At 41.3% G+C, this 23,239-nt stretch overlaps 1 protein-coding gene across 4 annotated transcripts in view; it reads left to right on the forward strand.

Annotated features, from left to right (window-relative positions):
* mcf2la (mcf.2 cell line derived transforming sequence-like a) overlaps positions 1–23,239 on the forward strand; it is a 141,944-nt gene that overhangs the window by 81,297 nt on the left and 37,408 nt on the right. For 3 of the 4 annotated variants that reach the window (XM_072915865.1, XM_061985151.1, XM_061985150.2), the window contains 4 exons: positions 3,792–3,882; positions 21,295–21,414; positions 21,519–21,635; positions 21,716–21,865. In XM_072915865.1, coding sequence (XP_072771966.1) covers positions 3,792–3,882; positions 21,295–21,414; positions 21,519–21,635; positions 21,716–21,865 — 478 coding nt within the window. Of the gene's footprint in view, positions 1–3,087; positions 3,268–3,791; positions 3,883–21,294; positions 21,415–21,518; positions 21,636–21,715; positions 21,866–23,239 lie in introns of those variants that run through there. The other variant, XM_061985152.2, reaches the window with a different exon arrangement.

A 23,239-nucleotide genomic window follows, 5' to 3' on the forward strand; every position in this document is an offset into this window, starting at 1 on the left:
GGTGCAACTTTAAAGTACAAGTACAGTGGAAAACACAAGTTGACTTTTTATGCTAAATTGTGTTTCATTGTATCCATTAAACTAAGGGGGGTCAAACGTACGGCCCGCGAACAGGTTTTATCCGGCCCGCAGGATGAGTTTGCTAAATATAAAAATAAGCTGACATTTTTGAATGAAAGGAACTGCTGTTTTAGATGCATCCACTGAATGTCACAATAGCAATTATGTGTGTCCTCTGTCGCTAGAGCGTGCATAACTTCAGAGGGGGCGGAGCTATGTGCCCTGTTAAGATAGAGCAGGGGTGTCAAACTCAAATACAGAGTGGTCCAAAATTTTAAACTGAACAAAGCCGCAGGCCAAGGTTGAACAAATTAACCTTTTAATAAGGACCCAAACAAGTTTTGCATTGAATATTGAACAAGCAAGGCTTATATAACTTTATAGTGACATGCAAAATCGAGTTTCAAATAATAATAATAAAAAAAATATCAATGGCATATCAAATACAATTTAAATAAAAATTGAATGCCTCTTTTCTATTTTTCTTTTTCCACAGGCTAATAAATTAGAAAATAAAATAACAATGAATAAACCAACCATTCAGGACTTTAAACTGCTCAGTTTGCAACACACTGATCTAATCTGATGTGCCCAAGCCAGATACCTGACATATTTTCTTCGATGCTAGTTCATTAATGTCGGGGCTCAGGCTTTGAGCTGAGGCAACCTTCATTATCGAACAAAGGTGTTCATCAGTCATTATATCTCGTAGTCCACCCGGACCACAGTCTTGGGGGCGTGCCTTAAGGGCACTGCCTTTAACGTCCTCTACGAGCTGTAGTCATGTCCACTTTTCATCCATTCTAACAACGTGCCGGCCCAGTCACAAGAATGTGCGGCTTCTGTACGCACACACACGTGAATGCAACGCATACTTGATCAACAGCGATACAGGTTACACCGAGGGTGGCCGTATAAACAACTTTAACACTGTTAGAAATATACGCCACACTGTGAATCCACACCAAACAAGAATGACAAACACATTTCGGGAGAACATCCGCACCGTAACACAACATATCATCATGCAATGATTATACCAGTCCGGCCCACTTGGGAATAGATTTTCCATAATGTGGCCCCAGAGCTAAAATGAGTTTGACACCCCTGCATTAAATCATGTCCGATTGTATCTACAATCCGCAAAGTATGTGAAAATACCGTCTAAACATCACAAAATGCCACAAATTCAGTAGGCCATTTTGAATATTGCGCTCCAAATATCTTCGGCAATTTCCGTCGATTTTACATCACTGTAGTAACGCTTCTGCGTACTGGAAATACGCAAAAATTTGAAAGAGATGTGCTGTCTATCATTCACAATCCTTATGTAAGACAAGAATGCATATGCTTGGCTTTTTTATGTATTTGAAGTCGTAAACAAATAGCTAACAATTTAGTCAACAGATCAAGGGTCCTCTACTGTGCCTAATGTACCCTCTAAAAACATCCAGAAACCGCCAACAATATTCCATTTACATTTTGTGACGTGAAAATTTACCAAATATGAATATTTGGTTGTTAAAAATATTGTTATAAACGCCAATTTCAGCGGCACATTGATAGCAGTGAGCTAATGCTAACTTACGCTGCTATTATTGACACCCTAAACCAACGGCTGCTTCTGTATCGTGTTAAACTTGGTAAAAGTACATTTTAGATGATAATTCCTGCATATCTCACCTGGTAGTAGACAAATGTGGCCATGGTCTGACAGGCTGGTCGCCTTTTACATCCTCTGAGATGGCAAAAAAGACAAAGTTGCTAGTTGTGGCAACTTTTTTTAACCCCTTAGTGAGGATTACGATTGAATCTTCATCTAAACAGAATTATGTTAGCATCCCGTCGGTCGACATCCCAGGAAGAGCGTAAATTGTACAGTAAGTGTTTATTTATTTATTTATTATTGTTGTATGTTTAGCACCTAGCAATGCTGCTGATGCTATAGTGTCACATCCGTTTAACACTCGACTCCTAAAACTTATTGCTCATCCTCTTTGTCTTCAGGCTCAAAAATATAAGCTTCCGATCGTAATTTTTCCCAAACTCATCGTTGTTGGCTCTCACAAAGTCTGCTTGATTAGCATTGTTGTTGATGGGGAAGGGATCTGGGGTTCCTAAGGCTACGTCACGGATCACGTGGAAGGCTCTCAAAATAACTCTCAAAATGGCTCGGGAATCTCCGTGAGATTGATACTATTTTGATCGTATCTAATCATTCGCAAACTTTGGAAGTCTTTTGGTGTCATAAATCAGATATATATATATATATATATATATATATATATATATATATATATTTATCTGATTTGCCCAAGCCAGATACCTGGCATCTTTTCTTGGATGCTAGTTCATTAATGTCGGGGCTCAGGCTTTGAGCTGAGGCAACCTTCATTATCGAACAAAGGTGTTCATCAGTCATTATATCTCGTAGTCCACCCGGACCACAGTCTTGGGGGCGGGCCTTAAAAGCACTGCCTTTAACGTCCTCTACGAGCTGTTGTCACGTCAACTTTTCATCCATTCTAACAACGTGCCGGCCCAGTCACAAGATATGTGCGGCTTTTATATGTATATATATATATATATATATATATATATATATGACAATAGCTTCAATATAGAGGCAACTTGTTTTTCCACTCTACTGGTATAAAAATAGGATGTATTATGGTAAAGAAATCTGTGCAGTTTAGATTGTTTATACTAAAATATAATAATCTTAACATGTTCGTGCAATCACACTGTACAAATAAATATATATTTCTCTCTGTTATGGCGGCCTTTTAGTTTTTGTTTTTCTTGCGGCAATATCTTTTCATATCCCTCTCTGAGTTCCCTCCTCCTTTCCCCACCCGCTCCTCGCACCCAACTGCCACTCGAGCCGCACTCCCCCGTTTCCATTGGCTGTGTGGCGAACAGCAAGATGCGGAGCTGGCCTCTCATTGGCTGAGGAGGTGAAGCGGGTGGTGAAGGAGGAGTTGGAGAGGCAAGGGTGCTCTTTAAGGATGAGAGCGGTCACCTCTCTCCATCTGCAAACACATGATCGGCGATGCGGGAGTCCGACAAAATGGAATATAAATGGATGATAACGTTGGAATATTGAAGATGAACCTGGAAGGATTATTCAAGTCCATGCAGATGGTTTGAATATTTATCCCGAGAATGGATGGATTGAAGATTGGATGCTGCTGCTGCAATCGCTAGGTAGCATTTTACTAGTGTTTGTGTGTACTGACAAAACATTAGGTTGCCTTATAGAACAAAACATACATTTGATGTCCTAATTGTGTTTTGTGCTTTGTCTTTTTATGTGAGTGTGATGAGATGTCAGGCAATATGTTAAGCAAGACCTTGACTCAATTGGCTGCATTTATTACACACATACACACACACACACACACACACACACACACACACACACACACACACACACACACACACTGACACCTACATTATCTTGATGAGGTTGCTGCATATGGCACTGTGCACGTAACGGATGGCGGGATTGTTGCATACACAAATATGCGGAGCCAAGGTTGCCATGGTGACTGAAGGGTTTTTATCCCGATCATTAGCGATGACAACTGCTGATTGTAACACAATGCTGGCAGCAATCTATTTCCCTTCCACCTCCAAATGAAATGATGCCGTGAAATATTTGTAATCTACATCATAGGAGACTCGAACGCAGTGCAGAAAAATAACCCGTGTCTCGCTCCTTATCGCAGCGTTGCCGCATCAGGGGTAGGATTCATCCTGGTCATCGACAGGCGGCTGGACCGATGGGCCGCTGTCAGGGCTACCCTGCTCCGGATTGCGGTAAGACACTGAGTGTGTTTATGAAAATGATGTTGGATGGACTGTCAGGCTCTCTGCAATAAAGCCATGTCAGCTCCCACTGACTTTGAGACAACGTTGCATAATACCGTATTTTTCGGACTATAAGTCGCAGTTTTTTTCATAATTTGCTCAGGAGCGACTTATGTGTGAAATTATTAACACATTACCGTAAAATATCAAATAATATTATCTAGCTCATTCACGTAAGAGACTAGACGTATAAGATTTCATGGGATTTAGCGATTAGGAGTGACAGATTGTTTGGTAAACGTATAGCATGTACTATATGTTATAGTTATTTGAATGACTCTTACCATAATATGTTACTTTAACATACCAGTTGGTTATTTATGCCTCATATAACGTACACTTATTCAGCCTGTTGTTCACTATTCTTTATTTATTTTAAATTGCCTTTCAAATGTCTATTCTTGGTGTTGAGTTTTATCAAATACATTTCCCCCAAAAATGCGACTTATACTCCAGTGCGACTTATATATCTTTTTTCCCTTCTTTATTATGCATTTTCGGCTGGTGTGACTTATACTCCGGAGCGACTTATAGTCCGAAAAATACGGTAGTTGTATTTGTAAATTGAGGCAACGTTGATGTCTAACGTTGGATCTACGTTGTAGGTTGGGAAATGACCAAATTTAAAAAGGCAAATCGTTGAATAAACTGACGTTGAATAAACGTCGTCAACAAGCATGTTGTTTCAACGTTGTATTTGTGTGACCAAAACTCAATGGTCAAATCAACGTCAGAACCCAACATTGATTAAACGTACCGTATTTTTCCGAGTATAAGTCGCTCCGAAGTATAAGTCACACCGGCCGAAAATGCATAATAAAGAAGGAAAAAAACGTATATAAGTCGCACTGGAGTATAAGTCGCATTTTTGGGGGAAATTGATTTGATAAATCCCAACACCAAGAATAGACATTTGAAAGGCAATTTAAAATGAATAAAGAATAGTGAACAACAGGCTGAATAAGTGTACGTTATATGAGGCATAAATAACCAACTGAGAACGTGCCTGGTATGTTAACGTAACATATTATGGTAAGAGTCATTCAAATAACTATAACATATAGAACATGCTATACGTTTACCAAACAATCTGTCACTCCTAATCGCTAAATCCCATGAAATCTTATATGTCTAGTCTCTTACGTGAATGAGCTAAATAATATTATTTGATATTTTACGCTAATGTGTTAATAATTTCACACATAAGTCGCTCCTGAGTATAAGTCGCACCCCCGGCCAAACTATGAAAAAAAACTGCGACTTATAGTCCGAAAAATACGGTAGTCAAAAAGCATGTTTCAACGTTATGTTTGGGTTTCTCAACTTCGGGACCTAATTCTACAAGTGGAGATGTCCGATAATATCGGCCTGCCAATAAATGCTTTAATATGTAATATCGGAAATTATCGGTATCTGTTTCAAAATTATCGGTATCGGTCTCAAAAAGTAAAATTTATGACTTTTTAAAACGCCGCTGTGTACACGGACGTAGGGAGAAGTACAGAGCGTCAATAAACCTTAAAGGCACTGCCTTTGCGTGCCGGCCCAGTCACATAATATATGCGACTTTTACGCACACACAAGTGAATGCAAGACATACTTGATCAACAGCCATACAGGTCACACTGAGGGTGGCTGTATAAACAACTTTAACACTGTTACAAATATGCGCCTCAATGTGAACCCACACCAAACAAGAATGACAAACACATTTCGGGAGAACACCCGCACCGTAACATAACATAAACACAACAGAACAAATACCCAGAACCCATTGCAGCACGAACTCTTCCAGGACGCTACAATTTACACCCCCTCGCTACCACCAAACCCCGCACACCTCAACCCCACCGTGTTTTTAATTGATTGATTGAAACTTGTATTAGTAGATTGCACAGTGCAGTACATATTCCGTACAATTGACCACTAAATGGTAACACGCGAATAAGTTTTTCAACTTGTTTAAGTCGGGATCCACGTAAATCAATTCATGGTAAAGTTACATTGTTTAATGCATCCAGCGGGGCACCACAACAAAATTTAGGCATAATAATGTGTTAATTCCACGACTGTATATACCGGTATCGGTTGATATCGGAATCGGTAATTAAGAGTTGGACAATATCGGAATATCGGATATCGGCAAAAAAAACATTATCGGACATCTCTATTTACAAGTTCTCAACGGTGTTTTAATGTCTTGGGCCTGCTGTGCTGTGTCTGCATCGCACGCATCCAGCCTGCATGCCAACCTCCTGTGCAGGTGTCCAACCTGCAGCGGGCACTAGAAAAGGGAGCCGGAAGGAAACCGTATCTGTTAATCATCATTAGGTGGCACTTGTTCACGCTGGGATGCAGCTTCACCACATCTGTTGTCAAGATGCTAGTCCCGCGCAACACTGTTTATTAGCATCTTGGATATATGCAGATGTATGCTAATATATGCTAATTGGACACCAAGCTCATCAGGCTAACTTGTTCTCTCTTTGTATTTGAGAAACCATGTCCACTGTGACAGTAAGCCTTGCAGAGGGATAGCACTTTTCATGAAAGCACTCACTTTGCAGACTTCCTGGTCCTTTATAAATACTTCGATTCACTAAAGCAGGGGTCTCAGACACGCGGCCCGCGAGACGTTATTTTGCCGCCCCTACCTTAATATGAAAGTTTAATGTTAGTGCGGCCCGCGAGCATACTTGCCAACCCTCCCGATTTTCCCGGGAGACTCCCGAATTTCAGTGCCCCTCCCGAAAATCTCCCAGGGCAACCATTCTACCGATTTTCACCCGGACAACATTATTAAGGGCGTGCCATGATGGCACTGCCTTTAACGTCCTATACAACTTGTCGTCGCGTCCGCTTTTTCACCATACAAACAGCGTGCCGGCCCAGTCACATAATATATGCGGCTTCAGCAGACATACTTGATCAACAGCCATACAGGTCACACTGAGGGTGGCCGTATAAACAACTATAACACTGTTACAAATAAGCGCCACACTGTGAACCCACACCAAACAAGAATGACAAACACATTTCGGGAGAACATCCGCACCGTAACACAACATAAACACAACAGAACAAATACCCGGAATCCCTAGTAGCCCTAACTCTTCCGGGCTACAATATACCACAAAATCCCGCCCCCCCACACCTCCAGGTAAATTGAGTTTGAGACCCCTGCACTAAAGCCTCTATTTGTGTTCTTTTCGGTTTGCAAACGTTTACATCGCGCCAAATATGCCTCTGTGTGCAATCCATGTCTCGCCGTACAAACGTGGGAGTGTATATTGTAGCGTCCCGGAAGAGTTAGTGCTGCAAGGGCTTCTGGGTATTTGTTCTGTTGTGTTACGGTGTGGATGTTCTCCCGAAATGTGTTTGTCATTCTTCTTTGGTGTGGGTTCACAGTGTGGCGCATATTTGTAACGGTGTTAAAGTTGTTTATGCGGCCACCCTCAGTGTGACCTGTATGGCTGTTGACCAAGTATGACTTGCATTCACTTAAGTGTGAGTAAGAGCCGCATTTATTGTGTGGCTGGGCCGGCACGCTGTTTGTACGTAGGAAAAGCAGACGTGACGACAGATTGAAGAGGACGCTAAAGATAGCGCCTTTAAGGCACGACCCCAATATTGTTGGAAATCGGGAGAAATTCGGGATAAAAGTTTCCCCGGGAGATTTTCGGGCGGGGCACTGAAATTCGGGAGGGTTGGCAAGTATGACACACCGGCACAGCCATTTCGATGAGCTTTGAGGCTCGCGGCACTTCTGACAAGTTTATTTCCACAATTGTGGTACAGACTCACACAATCTCCGGCTGTGTGAGTCTGTTTTAGAGATCACTTTGTGTGATCAGAAACACTTTAAATGTGTCCAAACTCTGTCTTGCTGTATTGCTTCGGGTTGCTAGACAACCACTTAGCTACGTAGTTAGCCTCTGCCTTGCAGCACCTTCATTTTGAGGGTTTTATCAGCGAAGGGGGATTTGTTCATAAGCAAGTCGTTAATTGCGATGAGACCGAAAAAGAAGAAGGCACTACAGTACCTGCACGCAAGCCAATGAAAGGTTGCCTTAGACTGCTAGTTTGTGCTGATGCCAGCGGCGACTAACTTCCAGAATGTTCAACAATGCCACACATATACACAGGCACAAGGTGAAATGATTTTCCGTTTTTGGGTTTTGAGCGCACCAATGTTGATTGTTTGTGTGCGTGTTCAATGTTGACATTTAAACTTGCCGTAATGTTGTTTGGATAAAAAAGAGATTGTTGAGCTATTACCCTCTTATGTTGGTTTAATATATATATATATTTATATATATATATATATACACACACACACGACATGGTGTCTTCAAAGTGTGCAGTTCTTTGCTAAAATAGGGACTTTTGTTGAGGCTAGAACCAATTATTTATGTTTGCATTGATTCTTATGGGGGGCAGCACGGTAGAACAGGGGTTAGTGCATGTGCCTCACAATACAAAGGTCCTGAGTAGTCCTGAGTTCAATCCCGGGCTCGGGATCTTTCTGTGTGGAGTTTGCATGTTCTCCCCGTGACTGCGTGGGTTCCCTCCGGGTACTCCGGCTTCCTCCCACTTCCAAAGACAAGCACCTGGGGATAGGTTGATTGGCAACACTAAATTGGCCCTAGTGTGTGAATGTGAGTGTGAATGTTGTCTGTCTATCTGTGTTGGCCCTGTGACATACTTGCCAACCTTGAGACCTCCGAATTTGGGAGATGGGGCGGGGTTGAGGTTGGGGGGGGGGGGGTTTGGTGGTATCGGGGGGTGTATATTGTAGCGCCCAGGAAGAGTTAGTGCTGCAAGGAGCTCTGGGTATTTGTTCTGTTGTGTTTATGTTGTGTTACGGTGCGGATGTTCTCCCGAAATGTGTTTGTCATTCTTGTTTGGTGTGGTTTCACAGTGTGGCGCATATTTGTAACAGTGTTAAAGTTGTTTATACGGCCACCCTCAGTGTGACCTGTATGGCTGTTGACCAAGTATGCGTGTGTGTGTGTGTGTACAAGTCGCATATATTATGTGAAAAAGCGGACGTGACAACAGGTTGTAGAGGACGCTAAAGGCAGTGTCTTTAAGGTACGCCCCCAATATTGTTGTCCGGGTGGAATTCGGGAGAATGGTTGTCCCGGGAGATTTTCGGGAGGGGCACTGAAATTCGGGAGTTTCCCGGGAAAATCGGGAGGGTTGGCTAGTATGCCCTGTGATGAGGTGGCGACTTGTCCAGGGTGTACACCGCCTTCTGCCCGAATGCAGCTGAGATAGGCTCCAGCACCCCCTGCGACCCCAAAAGGGACAAGCGGTAGAAAATGGATGGATGATTCTTATGGGGAACTCTCCCTCACTATAAGAACGTTTCGGTTGGCGAACCATGTCGAACAACCAATTAAGTTCTTAGATCGAGGTTACACACATATGCATATTAGCAGAACTGGCTAAGCAGAATTTTATTAGGAGGCGCCCACTATCCTTATTTAAATTTTTGTTTAAATCCAACCTGAATTTAGCTTAATGCAGGTTTTGTCCTAAAAACACATTCATGGGAAATTAATGTTTTATAGTGCAAAATTTAAAAAAAATTAACGGCATTAAAACATACATTTGTAAACAGTACTACATCAAAATAAGACTGGGATTTGAACCCTATATCATCTGCTTATTAAGCCAAGCACTTATGATATGCAGCGAATCACAGGCAGTTTAAGAGTACGTTTGCTATTCTATTCTTACCAGTGACAGAGCAGGATGTGGCTATTATTTAAACATTACATTTTTACAATATAAATTATGATACTTTTTGAGTGGGTGGGGCGTGATTTAATTTGCAATTTGGGAACACCTCCAGAATCTTGCGGACTCAAAAAACGTGTTATTAAAGTGACTGTGGAGCAAAATGTACACAAAATCTTTAGGCCAAAACATATCCAATAAGTATGATATAGATCAGGGGTGTCCAAAGTGTGGTATAGCGTTATAGCTCGGTTGGTAGAGTGGCCATGCCAGCAACTTGAGGGTTCCAGGTTCGATCCCCGTTTCGGCCATCTAAGCCACAGCCTTGGGCAAGACACTTTACCCACCTGCTCCCAGTGCCAACCACATTGGTTTAAATGTAACTTAGATATTGGGTTTCACTATGTAAAAGCGCTATATAATTCACTTCACTTTAATTTGTGGCTTACAGCTTGAGTTGTGTTGGCAAACAACATATTGTCGGGAAAAAGGATCAGTAAAAATGTAAAGAAAAAGACGTAATGTAATGAGAAAAAAGCTGAAAATTTGATAACCAAACGTGTTGGAACTTTGAAAGGTCTAAGTATGCGAGGGCCATTTTGATAGTTTATTTTGTGCAAAAAAATGCTATAAACAGACATCATAAATCAAAACTTAGTGTCAGATTTGTATTACAAGTGACGCGTAATATTATTATTAATTATTAGTATCAAAATTTCAGCTTTTTCTCATTACAGTATGTTTTTTTTCTTCTTTTTTTCTTCTTACATTTGTACTGTTTTTTTTACCGAAAATATGTTAGCGGGTAATCAAAACTCGAGCTAGGAGTCCCTGGCCGCTCTTTGGACACCCCTGTATGAACTAATAATAGCACTCTTTGTAACCTATAACACGATGCTCACACCAAGTTTTGTCTTTAAAAATATGTAATCTGTATGTAGCATTTATTTTTATTTTTTTATTAAATTAAAATATATAATAGCGCCCCGCATACTTTGACTTTTCGTTAACGCGGCCCCTGGTGGAAAACATTTGGACACGCTAGATCTAGACCACAAGGAGGTGTTTTAAATGCAAAATAAAATCCTTTTAAGTCCCCTTTTGGGGCGTCTTGAGGGTTCGAGATTTGATTCCCGCTGCTGCCACCCTAGTCTCTGCCGTTGTGTCCTTGAGCAAGACACTTTACCCAACTGCTCCCATGAGTGCCACCCACAGTGATTTAAAATGTAGCCTAAAGACGTAGATAATGGGTTTCACAATGTAAAGCGCCTTGAGTCTTTAGAGAAAAGTGCTATATAAATATAATTAACTTCACTTCACTAATTCACTATGTATAAGCTTACTATAATAACGAAAAATTAGTAATAGGTCTACATTAATGTGGATGAATGTAGGTTTGGAAAAACATGTTAAAGGGGAACATTATCACAATTTCAGAAGGGTTAAAACCATTAAAAATCAGTTCCCAATGGCTTATTTTAAGTTTTTTTCAAAATTTTACCCATCACGCAATATCCCTAAAAAAGCTTTAAAGTGCCTGATTTTAACCATCGTTATATACACCCGTCCATTTTCCTGTGACGTCACATAGTGATGCCAACACAAACAAACATGGTGCATAGAACAGCAAGCTATAGCGACATTAGCTCGGATTCAGACTCGGATTTCAGCGGCTTAAGCGATTCAACAGATTACGCATGTATTGAAACGGATGGTTGTAGTGTGGAGGCCGGTAGCGAAAACGAAATTGAAGAAGAAACTGAAGCTATTGAGCCATATCGGTTTGAACCGTATGCAAGCGAAACCGACGAAAACGACACGACAGCCAGCGACACGGGAGAAAGCGAGGACGAATTCGGCGATCGCCTTCTAACCAACGATTGGTATGTGTTTGTTTGGCATTAAAGGAAACTAACAACTATGAACTAGGTTTACAGCATATGAAATACATTTGGCAACAACATGCACTTTGAGAGTGCAGACAGCCCAATTTTCATCAATTAATATATTCTGTAGACATACCCTCATCCGCTCTCTTTTCCTGAAAGCTGATCTGTCCAGTTTTGGAGTTGATGTCAGCAGGCCAGGGAAGCTAGGGTCGATATTCTTCTCTTGATCATCTTCGGTGGCATAAGGGACGGTGTGAGCCAAGACATCCAGGGGGTTTAGCTCGCTCGTCTGCGGGAACAAACTGCCGCCATTGCTTGCCGTGCTACCGAGGTCCTTTGTCCCTGAATTGCTCACACACTCCGGCAGATTCAATGGGGGTCTGGCGGCAGATTTCTTTGACTTTATCGTTGGAAATGCATCTGCTTTGAGTGTCGCAGGATATCCACACATTCTTGCCATCTCTGTCGTAGCATAGCTTTCGTCGGTAAAGGTGCGGAACAAACGTCCAATTTCTTGCCACTTTTGCATCTTTGGGCCACTGGTGCAACTTGAATCCGTCCCTGTTGGTGTTGTTACACCCTCCGACAACACACCGACGAGGCATGATGTCTCCAAGGTACGGAAAACAGTCGAAAAAACGGAAAATAACAGAGCTGATTTGACTCGGTGTTTGAGAAAATGGCGGATTGCTTCCCGATATGACGTCACGAGAGCGAATAATAGAAAGGCGTTTAATTCGCCAAAATTCACCCATTTAGAGTACGGAAATCGGTTAAAAAAATATATGGTCTTTTTTCTGCAGCATCAAGGTATATATTGACGCTTACATAGGTCTGGTGATAATGTTCCCCTTTAAAGGTGTTTAACATTATTAAAGAAACTATTATTATAGATTAAAATTGTATTTATAATCAGTATTAATTGAAATTAATCCACAGCAACCGCTGTGAATAATTTGACTAAAAAGATTGTTTGAAATCACTAATCCATCTACAAAATGATAAATCGTATTTAAGTTGAGGTGGAGAACCTGAGGGTGTGTGTGATTGTGCCATCTGCCCGTTTTTATGAACTAGCCAATAACGGAGCGTCCCTCGGCCAAGAGAAGGACGTTTGTTGTCTTATGAGAAGCTTATTTTCTCAAGGTCACCTGCTGCCAGACTGCCGGAAGTTAAAAAAAAAAAAAAAAAAAAAAAAAACAGTTGGCAGTGTGGTGCTGCAGGAGCATGAAACACCCTGAAACATTACTCTAGTCGCACACATGGGCATGATTAGTGGTCCATATAGATACAAGATCACCTCTTGGAAATGGTTGCCATTTATAGCGCAACCCCACTGTACTGTAGGTCCAACGGCAACATTTTAGTACACCCCCCCTCATCCCTGCTGCAGTCCATTCTTGCAGTTATGGGCACGCAGTCAGCCAAGCGTGCAGGCGAACGCCGCAGGGTGAAGTCGGCTGGCGTGCGCCGACACACTCAGGCCATGTCTATTAGGGCTGCGAATCTTTGGGTGTCCCACGATTCGATTCAATATCGATTCTTTGGGGCGCGATTCGATTCAAAATCGATTTTTTTTTCGATTCAACGCGATTCTCGATTCAAAAACGATATTTTCCCGATTCAAAACGATTCTCTATTCATTCAATACATAGGATTTCAGCAGGATCTACCCCAGTCTGCTGACATGCAAGCAGAGTAGTAGATATTTGTAAACATCTTTTATAATTGTAAAGGACAATGTTTTATCAACTGATTGCAATAATGTAAATTTGTTTTAACTATTAAATGAACCAAAAATATGACTTATTTTATCTTTGTGAAAATATTGGACACAGTGTGTTGTCAAGCTTATGAGATGCGATGCAAGTGTAAGCCACTGTGACACTATTGTTCATTTTTTTTATAAATGTCTAATGATAATGTCAATGAGGGATTTTTAATCACTGCTATGTTGAAATTGTAACTAATATTGATACTGTTGTTGATAATATTCATTTATGTTTCACTACTTTTGGTTTGTTCTGTGTCGTGTTTGTGTCTCCTCTCAATTGCTCCGTTTATTGCAGTTCTGAGTGTTGCTGGTTCGGTTTTGGAATTGGATTGCATTGTTATGGTATTGCTGTGTATTGTTTTGTTGGATTGATTAATTAAAAAAATAAATAAAATAAATAAATAAATGAATGAAAAAAATAAAAAATACCTTCTGAATCGCACAACGTGAGAATCGCGATTCGAATTCAAATAGATTTTTTCCCAGACCCCTAATGTCTATAGTTGTTTAACCCCTTAAACGTATAACTATTTAGCCTAAGCCCCGTTTCAGCCACACTAAACCAGCGTTTAAGGTCCCCTTCCTCGGACAAATTTTTACACGGCCGGGTAATTTTTTAATCGCCGTCTCTTAGCTTGGTATGGACTCAATGACGTTTACAAACTGAGTTCGGAGAGGAAGTGACGCCAGAAAGACCACGCCCCACACAGGAAGTTACGTCAGAAAGAACGGGCCGCATCCAGCTTCATAATAAAGCGGTTTCGTAACTCGGAGCTAACCACTGGAAATATGAAGGCGAGTCATCTCCTTCTACATGTACAGACGCTTGTGGAAATCACACATGAATACCTTAAGAGAAAGCGATTGCAGCTATTTCGGATACAACACTTCTCAGACGGCAAGAGAATATATATATATATATATATATATATATATATATATATATATATATATATTAGAGATGTCCGATAATAGCTTTTTTGCCGATATTCCGATATTGTCCAACTCTTAATTACCGATTCCGATATCAACCGATACCGATATATACAGTCGTGGAATTAACACATTATTATGCCTAATTTTGTTGTGATGCCCCGCTGGATGCATTAAACAATGTAACAAGGTTTTCCAAAATAAATCAACTCAAGTTATGGAAAAAAATGCCAACATGGCACTGCCATATTTATTATTAAAGTCACAAAGTGCATTATTTTTTTTAACATGCCTCAAAACAGCAGTTTGGAATTTGGGACATGCTCTCCCTGAGAGAGCATGAGGAGGTTGAGGTAGCGGGGGGTGTATATTGTAGCGTCCCGGAAGAGTTAGTGCTGCAAATGTGTTTGTCATTCTTGCTTGGTTTGGGTTCACAGTGTGGCGCATATTTGGAACAGTGTTAAAGTTGTTTATACGGCCACCCTCAGTGTGACCTGTATGGCTGTTGACCAAGTATGCTTGGCATTCACATTCACTTGTGTGTGTGAAAAGCCGTAGATATTATGTGACTGGGCCGGCACGCAAAGGCAGTGCCTTTAAGGGTTATTGGCGCTCTGTACTTCTCCCTACGTCCGTGTACCACTCCGTACAGCAACGTTTTAAAAAGTCATAAATGTAACTTTTTGAAACCGATACCAATAATTTCCAATATCACATTTTAAAGCATTTATCGGCCGATAATATCGGCAGTCCGATATTATCGGACATCTCTAATATATATATATATATATATATATATATATATATATATATATATATATATATATATATATATATATATTTAGTCAGTCAGTCAGCATATTCATAGTCAGCTGTTATTCTACTTAGCGAAAAACTTTGTCCATTTGTCGGAGGAGAGACAACGAGAATGCGAGCTCCCGTCGATGTGATAAAAAAGGTAGCGTGTGCTTTGTATTATTTGGCCGACTAGGGAAAACTACGTAAAACAGTGAATGTCAAAGTCAAATGGCAAAGCAGACTGTATCAGTTATTGTCCGCCATGTATGTCGCGGACTCAACGTCTAGGTCCAGAGTATATAAAGTCACCAAAAAGGAATGGACAATGAAGGTGAAGGCAAAAGAGTGAGAAGTGTCCTGACCAGATATCTAGATCCCTAGTTTGATTGATGTAAAATGTTCTTTATCACATTGTTTACATGTCTAATAAAGATTTGATTAATTTATGACGGCTCAGGTGTGATTCACTACAATAGGAACCCACAGCACACTGGATTCCAGTTAACTGAAATACCAAAACACTGGATATTGTTCAGATAAGTTACATTTAAGAACTTGCACACAAAGCAACACTGGAGGTGACTATGATGTGTGCATTTTCCTCACATGCGTACTAGGTCGCGTAGCGCCGGCTGACGGAGGGGGGCGAGGGGGTCTTAAACGGTGGCATTGTTGTGTGTGGACACGGATAAGGTTAGGTGTGATTTACCCTGGATAACTTTATCCGGCTTAGTGTAAACAGGGCCTCAGTGTCTGCAAAGATCAGGAAAAAAAGCAAGAAAACATGGTGTTGGTTCTGCTCCTTTTGGTCAAAGGTCATTGATGTTTTGTCGCAATCTGTTCCTGGTTGATTCAAAATGTGTTTAAGGTATTCCACACTGACCAGATATCTACATCCCTAGTTTGATTGATGTAAAATGTTCTTTATCACATTTTTTACATGTCTAATAATCTGGCTTAGTGTAAACGGGGCCTTAGTGTAGACAGCCTAAATTCACTTTGCTTTGTTTACAGGAGCACAGTCATCGTACCCACAAAGTTGAGTTCTGAATTGCACAAAATGCCTTGATAAAATGAAGAATCAATATTTAGGGCCACTAATAGTTTTTTCATCAAGTTATCCCCTTGATTTGATTGATTGATTGATTGAGACTTTTATTAGTAGGTTGCACAGTGAAGTACATATTCCGTACAATTGACCACTAAATGGTAACACCCGAATAAGTTTTTCAACTTGTTTAAGTCGGGGTCCACTTAAATTGATTCACTATACAGATATATATACTATCAGATATACTATCATCATAATACAGTCATCACACAAGATAATCATCAGGGTGTATACATTGAATTATTTACATTATTTACAATTCAGGGTGTGGAGGGGGGGCTGGGGGGGGGGGGGGGGTAGGTTTGGTTGTTATCAGTCATCAACAATTGAGAACAGAGAAATGGATATTGAAACAGTGTAGGTCTGACTTGGTAGGATATGTACAGCAAGTAGTGGACTTATAGAGAGAGTGAGAGAGATCAGAAGGCATAAGAAACATATCTGCATTTGATTGTTTACATTTGATTACTAACAACAATCCGGGGAGGGTGTTAGTTTAGGGTTGAAGTTGCCTGGAGGTGTACTTTTATTGCGGGTTTTTATACCTGTTGGGAGCACATTCCACATTAATGTGGCATAGAAAGAGAATGAGTTAAGACCTTTGTAAGATCGGAATCTGGGTTTAACGTGGTTAGTAGAGCTCCCCCTGGTGTTGTGGTTATGGCGGTCGTTAAGGAAGTAGTTTGACATGTACTTCGGTATCAGGGAGGTGTAGCGGATTTTATAGACTAGGCTCAGTGCAAGTTGTTTTACTCTGTCCTCCACCCTGAGCCAGCCCACTTTGGAGAAGTGGGTAGGAGTGAGGTGGGATCTGGGGTGGAGGTCTAGAAGTAATCTGACTAGCTTGTTCTGGGATGTTTGGAGTCTAGATTTGAGGGTTTTGGGGGGGCAAGGGTACCAGGAGGTGCATGCGTAATCAAAAAAGGGTTGAACGAGAGTTCCCGCCAGAATCTTCATGGTGCTTTTGTTGACCAGAGAGAAGATTCTATAGAGAAATCTCGTTCGTTGGTTTACCTTTTTGATTACCTTGGTTGCCATTTTATCACAGGAAAGATTAGCCTCTAGAATGGAACATAGGTAGGTGACCTCATCTTTCCTGGTGATAACAATGTCACTCACTTTTATAGTGAAGTCATTGACTTTCTTAAGGTTGATGTGGGACCCAAACAGGATGGATTCTGTTTTACCCAAGTGTATGGATAGCTTGTTGTCAGCGAGCCAGGTGCAAGTTCTACAGAGTTCAGCACTGAGGATTTTCTCCACCTGTGACTTGTCCTTGTCTGATACCAGCAGGGCCGAGTCATCTGCAAACAAGAACAATTCACAGTAGCATGCTGATGACAAGTCGTTTATGTATATTAGGAACAGTAAAGGCCCCAATATACTGCCTTGGGGGACTCCACAGCTCACTGAAAGGGGGGGGGGGGACACGGTGCCGTTCACCTCTACCACCTGCTCCCTACCCTCCAAGTAAGATTGCATCCAGCTCGATGAGGTTTTGTCAAATCCGATTGCTCTGAGCTTATCCAACACTATAGCGTGGTCAACGGTGTCAAAGGCCTTCTGAAGATCCAGCATGACCATGATAAGAATAATTGAAGTTATCTTCTTCCCACTCCCTTTCAGGCAAAACTGGACAATCCTGCATTACATACTGTACATTACCTTTTGCACTATATTCATTTATATTATGATGTGTTGTCAAGTTTGTACTTTTTTTTTATGTCATTGCCTAAAATAAATGAAAAATGAATGAATATAAGAATAATAATGTGCGTCCGAAGACTTTAGTGCGTATAATAGTGTATTTTTGTGATGTAGCTCTATTAAAGCTCCCTTTGTCACAATGGGTAGGGGGATAGAGCTTTGTGGATGAGCACGTGGCTATCCTGCCCCCAGGAGAGCGGCGAGAACATTGCTCAACAGACAGGATTGGTTTTACTCCCTGAGAGAATATAATACAACCCGGCCAACAGAAATTTGTATTCTAATTCTTATTATTTATTTATGACCTCTTTTCATCTTGGCTGTGCTTGTGTCCGTGTGGGCCCATCACTTGTGAACATAAGGGTGTGTGTGTGTGTGTGTGTGTGTGTGTGTGTGTGTGTGTGTGTGTGTGTGTGTGTGTGTGTGTGTGTGTGTGTGTGTGTGTGTGTGTGTGTGTGTGTGTGTGTGTGTGTGTGTGTGTGTGTGTGTGTGTGTGTGTGTGTGTGTGTGTGTGTGTGTGTGTGTGTGTGTGTGTGTGTGTGTGTGTGTGTGTGTGTGTCTACATTAGCATGTAGTGGAGCAGCGTGTGCATTGTCATGTTAATGCAACAAACCCGCTCAGGATTAATTACATGTACGCCATTTACATTGTAGATTATGTGATTGGGGGTTAATTTTAAACTTTCTCGATATACAATATAGACGCATAAAACAATTAAAATGTGTGTGTCTCTCTATCATCCCTTTACTATGTGGCTTCATCGCTGCTTGTGCATTTTCCCAGGAGAGCGGTTTCTATGGCAACTCCATGCAGGCGTTTCATGACGAGGATGAATGCGTGTGCGCTTAGTGTGTGCAGGTTGCTTTTTGACTCGTTTGCACATTTTCCGCAATGTGGTTAAGTTAATCGATTTATGATGTTGAACCGCTTCTCTTTTTTTTTTGGAGGAGCAGTACTACATAATGCTCTCCAACCTTGGAGTGTCTAGTCCAGGGGTCGGCAACCCAAAACGTTGAAAGAGCCATATTGGACGAAAAATACAAAAAACAAATCTGTCTGGAGCCGCAAAAAATTAAAAGCCGTATATAAGTCTTATAATAAGGGCAACACATGACGTAAGTGTCTATATTAGCAATAATAGCCTACTATTAAAATGACTATGTGTTAAATGTGAAAATTTAATATTTATTCTACACATATTTACAACATTAGAAACCATTAGTAAATCAGAGGCTACTCAGAAGGTGATATAACTCCTGGAAATGACTGGCTTTTAATGGCCAAAGGTATAGATGTGTGTCCAAGTTAAAGGAAACGGCAGGCTGTCTTCTTTTAATAGATTTATTACAATCTTTGGCAAGCCTGGTAAAGTTTGCTGTGGTCTGGAACAACATGGCACACAAACAACTATGAGAAATGCAGCCAATATTACATACATATATGTCATGAGACATGCAAAACTAAATTATATACAAAGAGGATAAAAGTAAAGGATATTAAATGAGCTCAAATATAGCTACAAATGAGGCATAATGATGCAATATGTACATACAGCTAGCCGAAATAGCATGTTAGCATTGATTAGCTTGCAGTCATGCACTGACCAAATATGCCTGATTAGCACTCCAACAGGTCAATAACATCAACAAAGCGCACCTTTGTGCATTCACGCACAGCATAAAATTTTTGGTGGACAAAATGAGACAAAGGAGTGGAAAATTGTACATGTAAACAAACTGTTGCAACAGTCCACTATGGTGGGTTCAAGGCCACCGAAATTAGTAGGACAAAACGATGTTCACCAAATACTCATATTAAACATATTAAACAGTGGGCTTTCTAACAATTGGGAAGGTTTGTGTCATGTTTGTCCTCAAACCAAAACCGTACAAAAACATTTATTTATTTTTTTCATTTTCAAACCTTTTTTAAAAATGCTCCAGAGAGCCACTAGGGCGGCGCTAAAGAGAAAAACACTGGACTAAAGATCCCAAAAACTCATTTTAAAACCCGTGGAGACCTGGCATTCCAGGCTACAGCTCCCAGACTCTGGAACAATTTGCCCCAGTCCCTCCGTGATCTTGAGTGTGTTGAAACCTTTAAGAAACATTTGAAAACTTCTCTCTTTAGTAAAGCTTTTAGTTAATGCACCTTTTAACTATCATTTTGAATCCACTTTGTATCCTTTTTATGATGTTGCCCCTGTTGTTTTAAATTGAATTGTTGTTTTACTTCACCTATGTTTTGTACAGCGCTTTGATTTTATCTGTGAAAAGCGCTTCATAAATAAAATGGACTTACTTACATACAAAATTAATTCTTCAAAGGATTGGGCTTCAGGTGGAGGTATGATTGAAGATAGTGATTAGAGCGTGCAGCAGCTTGAGTGTTTGGTCTGAAGGTTTTTAGCGGTAAAAACTAGGGATGTCCGATAATACCGGACTGCCGATATTATAGGCCGATAAATGCATTAAAATGTAATATCGGAAATTATCGGTATCGGTTTCAAAATTATCAGTATCTGTTTCAAAAAGTAAAATGTATGACTTTTTAAAACGCCGCTGTGTACACGGACGTAGGAAGAAGTACAGAGCGCCAATAAACCTTAAAGGCACATAATATCTATGGCTTTGCACACACACAAGTGAATGCAGCGCATACTTGGTCAACAGCCATACAGGTCACACTGAGGGTGGCCGTATAAACAACTTTAACACTGTTACAAATATACGCCACACTGTGAACCCACACCAAACAAGAATGACAAACACATTTCGGGAGAACATCCGCACCGTAACACAACATAAACACAACAGAACAAATACCCAGAACCCCTTGCAGCACTAACTCTTCCGGGAGGCTACAATATACACCCCTTAGCCCCCACCTCACCCACGACCCCGCCCACCTCAACCTCCTAATGCTCTCTCAGGTAGAGCATGTCCCAAATTCCAAGCTGCTGTTTTGAGGCATGTTAAAATAAAATAATGCACTTTGAGACTTTAATAATAAATATGGCAGTGCCATGTTGGCACTTTTTTTCCATAACTTGAGTTGATTTATTTTGGAAAACCTTGTTACATTGTTTAATGCATCCAGCGGGGCATCACAACAAAATTAGGCATAATAATGTGTTAATTCCACAACTGTATATATCGGTATCGGTTGGTATCGGTATCGGTAATTAAGAGTTGGACAATATCGGATATCGGCAAAAAAGCCATTATCGGACATCTCTGGTAAGAACTATGACCAGCTCCCCATGCTCTGTCATTTCTGCTCTTATATCGGAACCTCAATGCTGCCACCAGGGGTCATCTGAAGCATTATTATTGTGTACTATTTATCATCTATAGTTATTATTGTTATTACTACTAACATGACACAATATAATGCTCCCCCAGGGCTCCTTTCCAGAGAATGTAAATGTAAACTTGGTCCTGGTGCTGCGTCCCACTACTTTGCTCCAGCGGGCACTGGCGGACTTCCTCTTCAAGTTCAACAAGGATGAGTTCAAGATGAAGGTGTGTTTTAACGCCTCGTGTAGTAAATCATTCATTTTTCTTCTGTTCCGCTTGACTCATGCGCCGCCCCACGTGGATTTCAATCTGCCAATGCGGCCTCGCAGGTGGTCATGCTGAGTTCGGTGACCGAGCTCCATGCCTACATAGACCCAGGACAGCTGACCACAGAATTGGAGGGCGCGCAGGAGTACTGCCATGAAAGCTGGATTTCACACCGCACTGTATGCACGCGCAGGAGAAACGCATCTGACATTCTATCTTTTTTGTGTACATATTGTGTGTTTCTGCATGTCCACCACAGGCCATTGAAGCGTTTGCTCTCATGGTGAAGACAACAGCTCACACTCTGCAGGCCTTTGGCACCGAGCTTGCAGAGACAGAATTACCCAACGACGCAGAGGCCACCACCAGTCTGCTACACTCCCACGCCCTAAAGAAGGACAAAATGAAGGTCAGTCTCACACTTAATTTTTGTATTTATTTTAGGGTACATATTAATTTGGGCCAGAAATTGAGTACACAGTTTTAAAGGCCTACTGAAATGCGATTTTCTTATTTAAACGGGGATAGCAGGTCCATTCTATGTGTCATACTTGATCATTTCGCGATATTGCCATATTTTTGCTGAAAGGATTTAGTAGAGAACATTGACGATAAAGTTCGCAACTTTTGGTCGCTGATAAAAAAGCCTTGCCTGTACCGGAAGTAGCAGACGAGTAGCGTGACGTCACAGGTTGTGGAGCTCCTCACATCCGCACATTGTTTACAATCATGGCCACCAGCAGCGAGAGCGATTCGGACCGAGAAAGCGACGACTTCCCCATTAATTTGAGCAAGGATGAAAGATTCGTGGATGAGGAAAGTGAGAGTGAAGGACTAGAGGGTAGTGGGAGCGATTCAGATAGGGACGATGCTGTGAGAGGCGGTTGGGACCTGATATTCAGCTGGGAATGACTAAAACAGTAAATAAACACAAGACATATATATACTCTATTAGCCACAACACAACCAGGCTTATATTTAATATGCCACAAATTAATTCCGCATAACAAACACCTCCCCCCTCCCGTCCATATAACCCGCAAATACAACTCAAACACCTGCACAACACACTCAATCCCACAGCCCAAAGTACCGTTCACCTACCCAAAGTTCATACAGCACATATATTTCCCCAAAGTCCCCAAAGTTACGTACGTGACATGCACATAGCGGCACGCACGTACGGGCAAGCGATCAAATGTTTGGAAGCCGCAGCTGCATGCGTACTCACGGTACCGTGTCTCCGCATCCAACTCAAAGTCCTCCTGGTAAGAGTCTCTGTTGTCCCAGTTCTCCACAGGCCAATGGTAAATCTTGACTGTCATCTTTCGGGAATGTAAACAATGAAACACCGGCTGTGTTTGTGTTGCTGCAGCCGCCCGCAATACACCGCTTCCCACCTACAGCTTTCTTCTTTGCTGTCTCCATTGTTCATTGAACAAATTGCAAAAGATTCACCAACACAGATGTCCAGAATACTGTGGAATTTTGCGATGAAAACAGACGACTTAATAGCTGGCCACTATGCTGTCCCAAAATGTCCTCTACAATCCGTGACGTCACGCGCTGACGTCATCATACCGAGACGTTTTCAGCAGGATATTTCGCGCAAAATGTAAAATTGCACTTTAGTAAGCTAACCCGGCCGTATTGACATGTGTTGCAATGTTAAGATTTCATCATTGATATATAAACTATCAGACTGCGTGGTCGGTAGTAGTGGGTTTCAGTAGGCCTTTAAGCCATCATACATGATTTATCATCAAGGCTGCACCATGCAGAA

The sequence above is a fragment of the Nerophis lumbriciformis genome, linkage group LG23 (genome assembly GCF_033978685.3).
Source record: "Nerophis lumbriciformis linkage group LG23, RoL_Nlum_v2.1, whole genome shotgun sequence".
In the NCBI taxonomy this organism is placed as follows: domain Eukaryota; kingdom Metazoa; phylum Chordata; class Actinopteri; order Syngnathiformes; family Syngnathidae; genus Nerophis; species Nerophis lumbriciformis.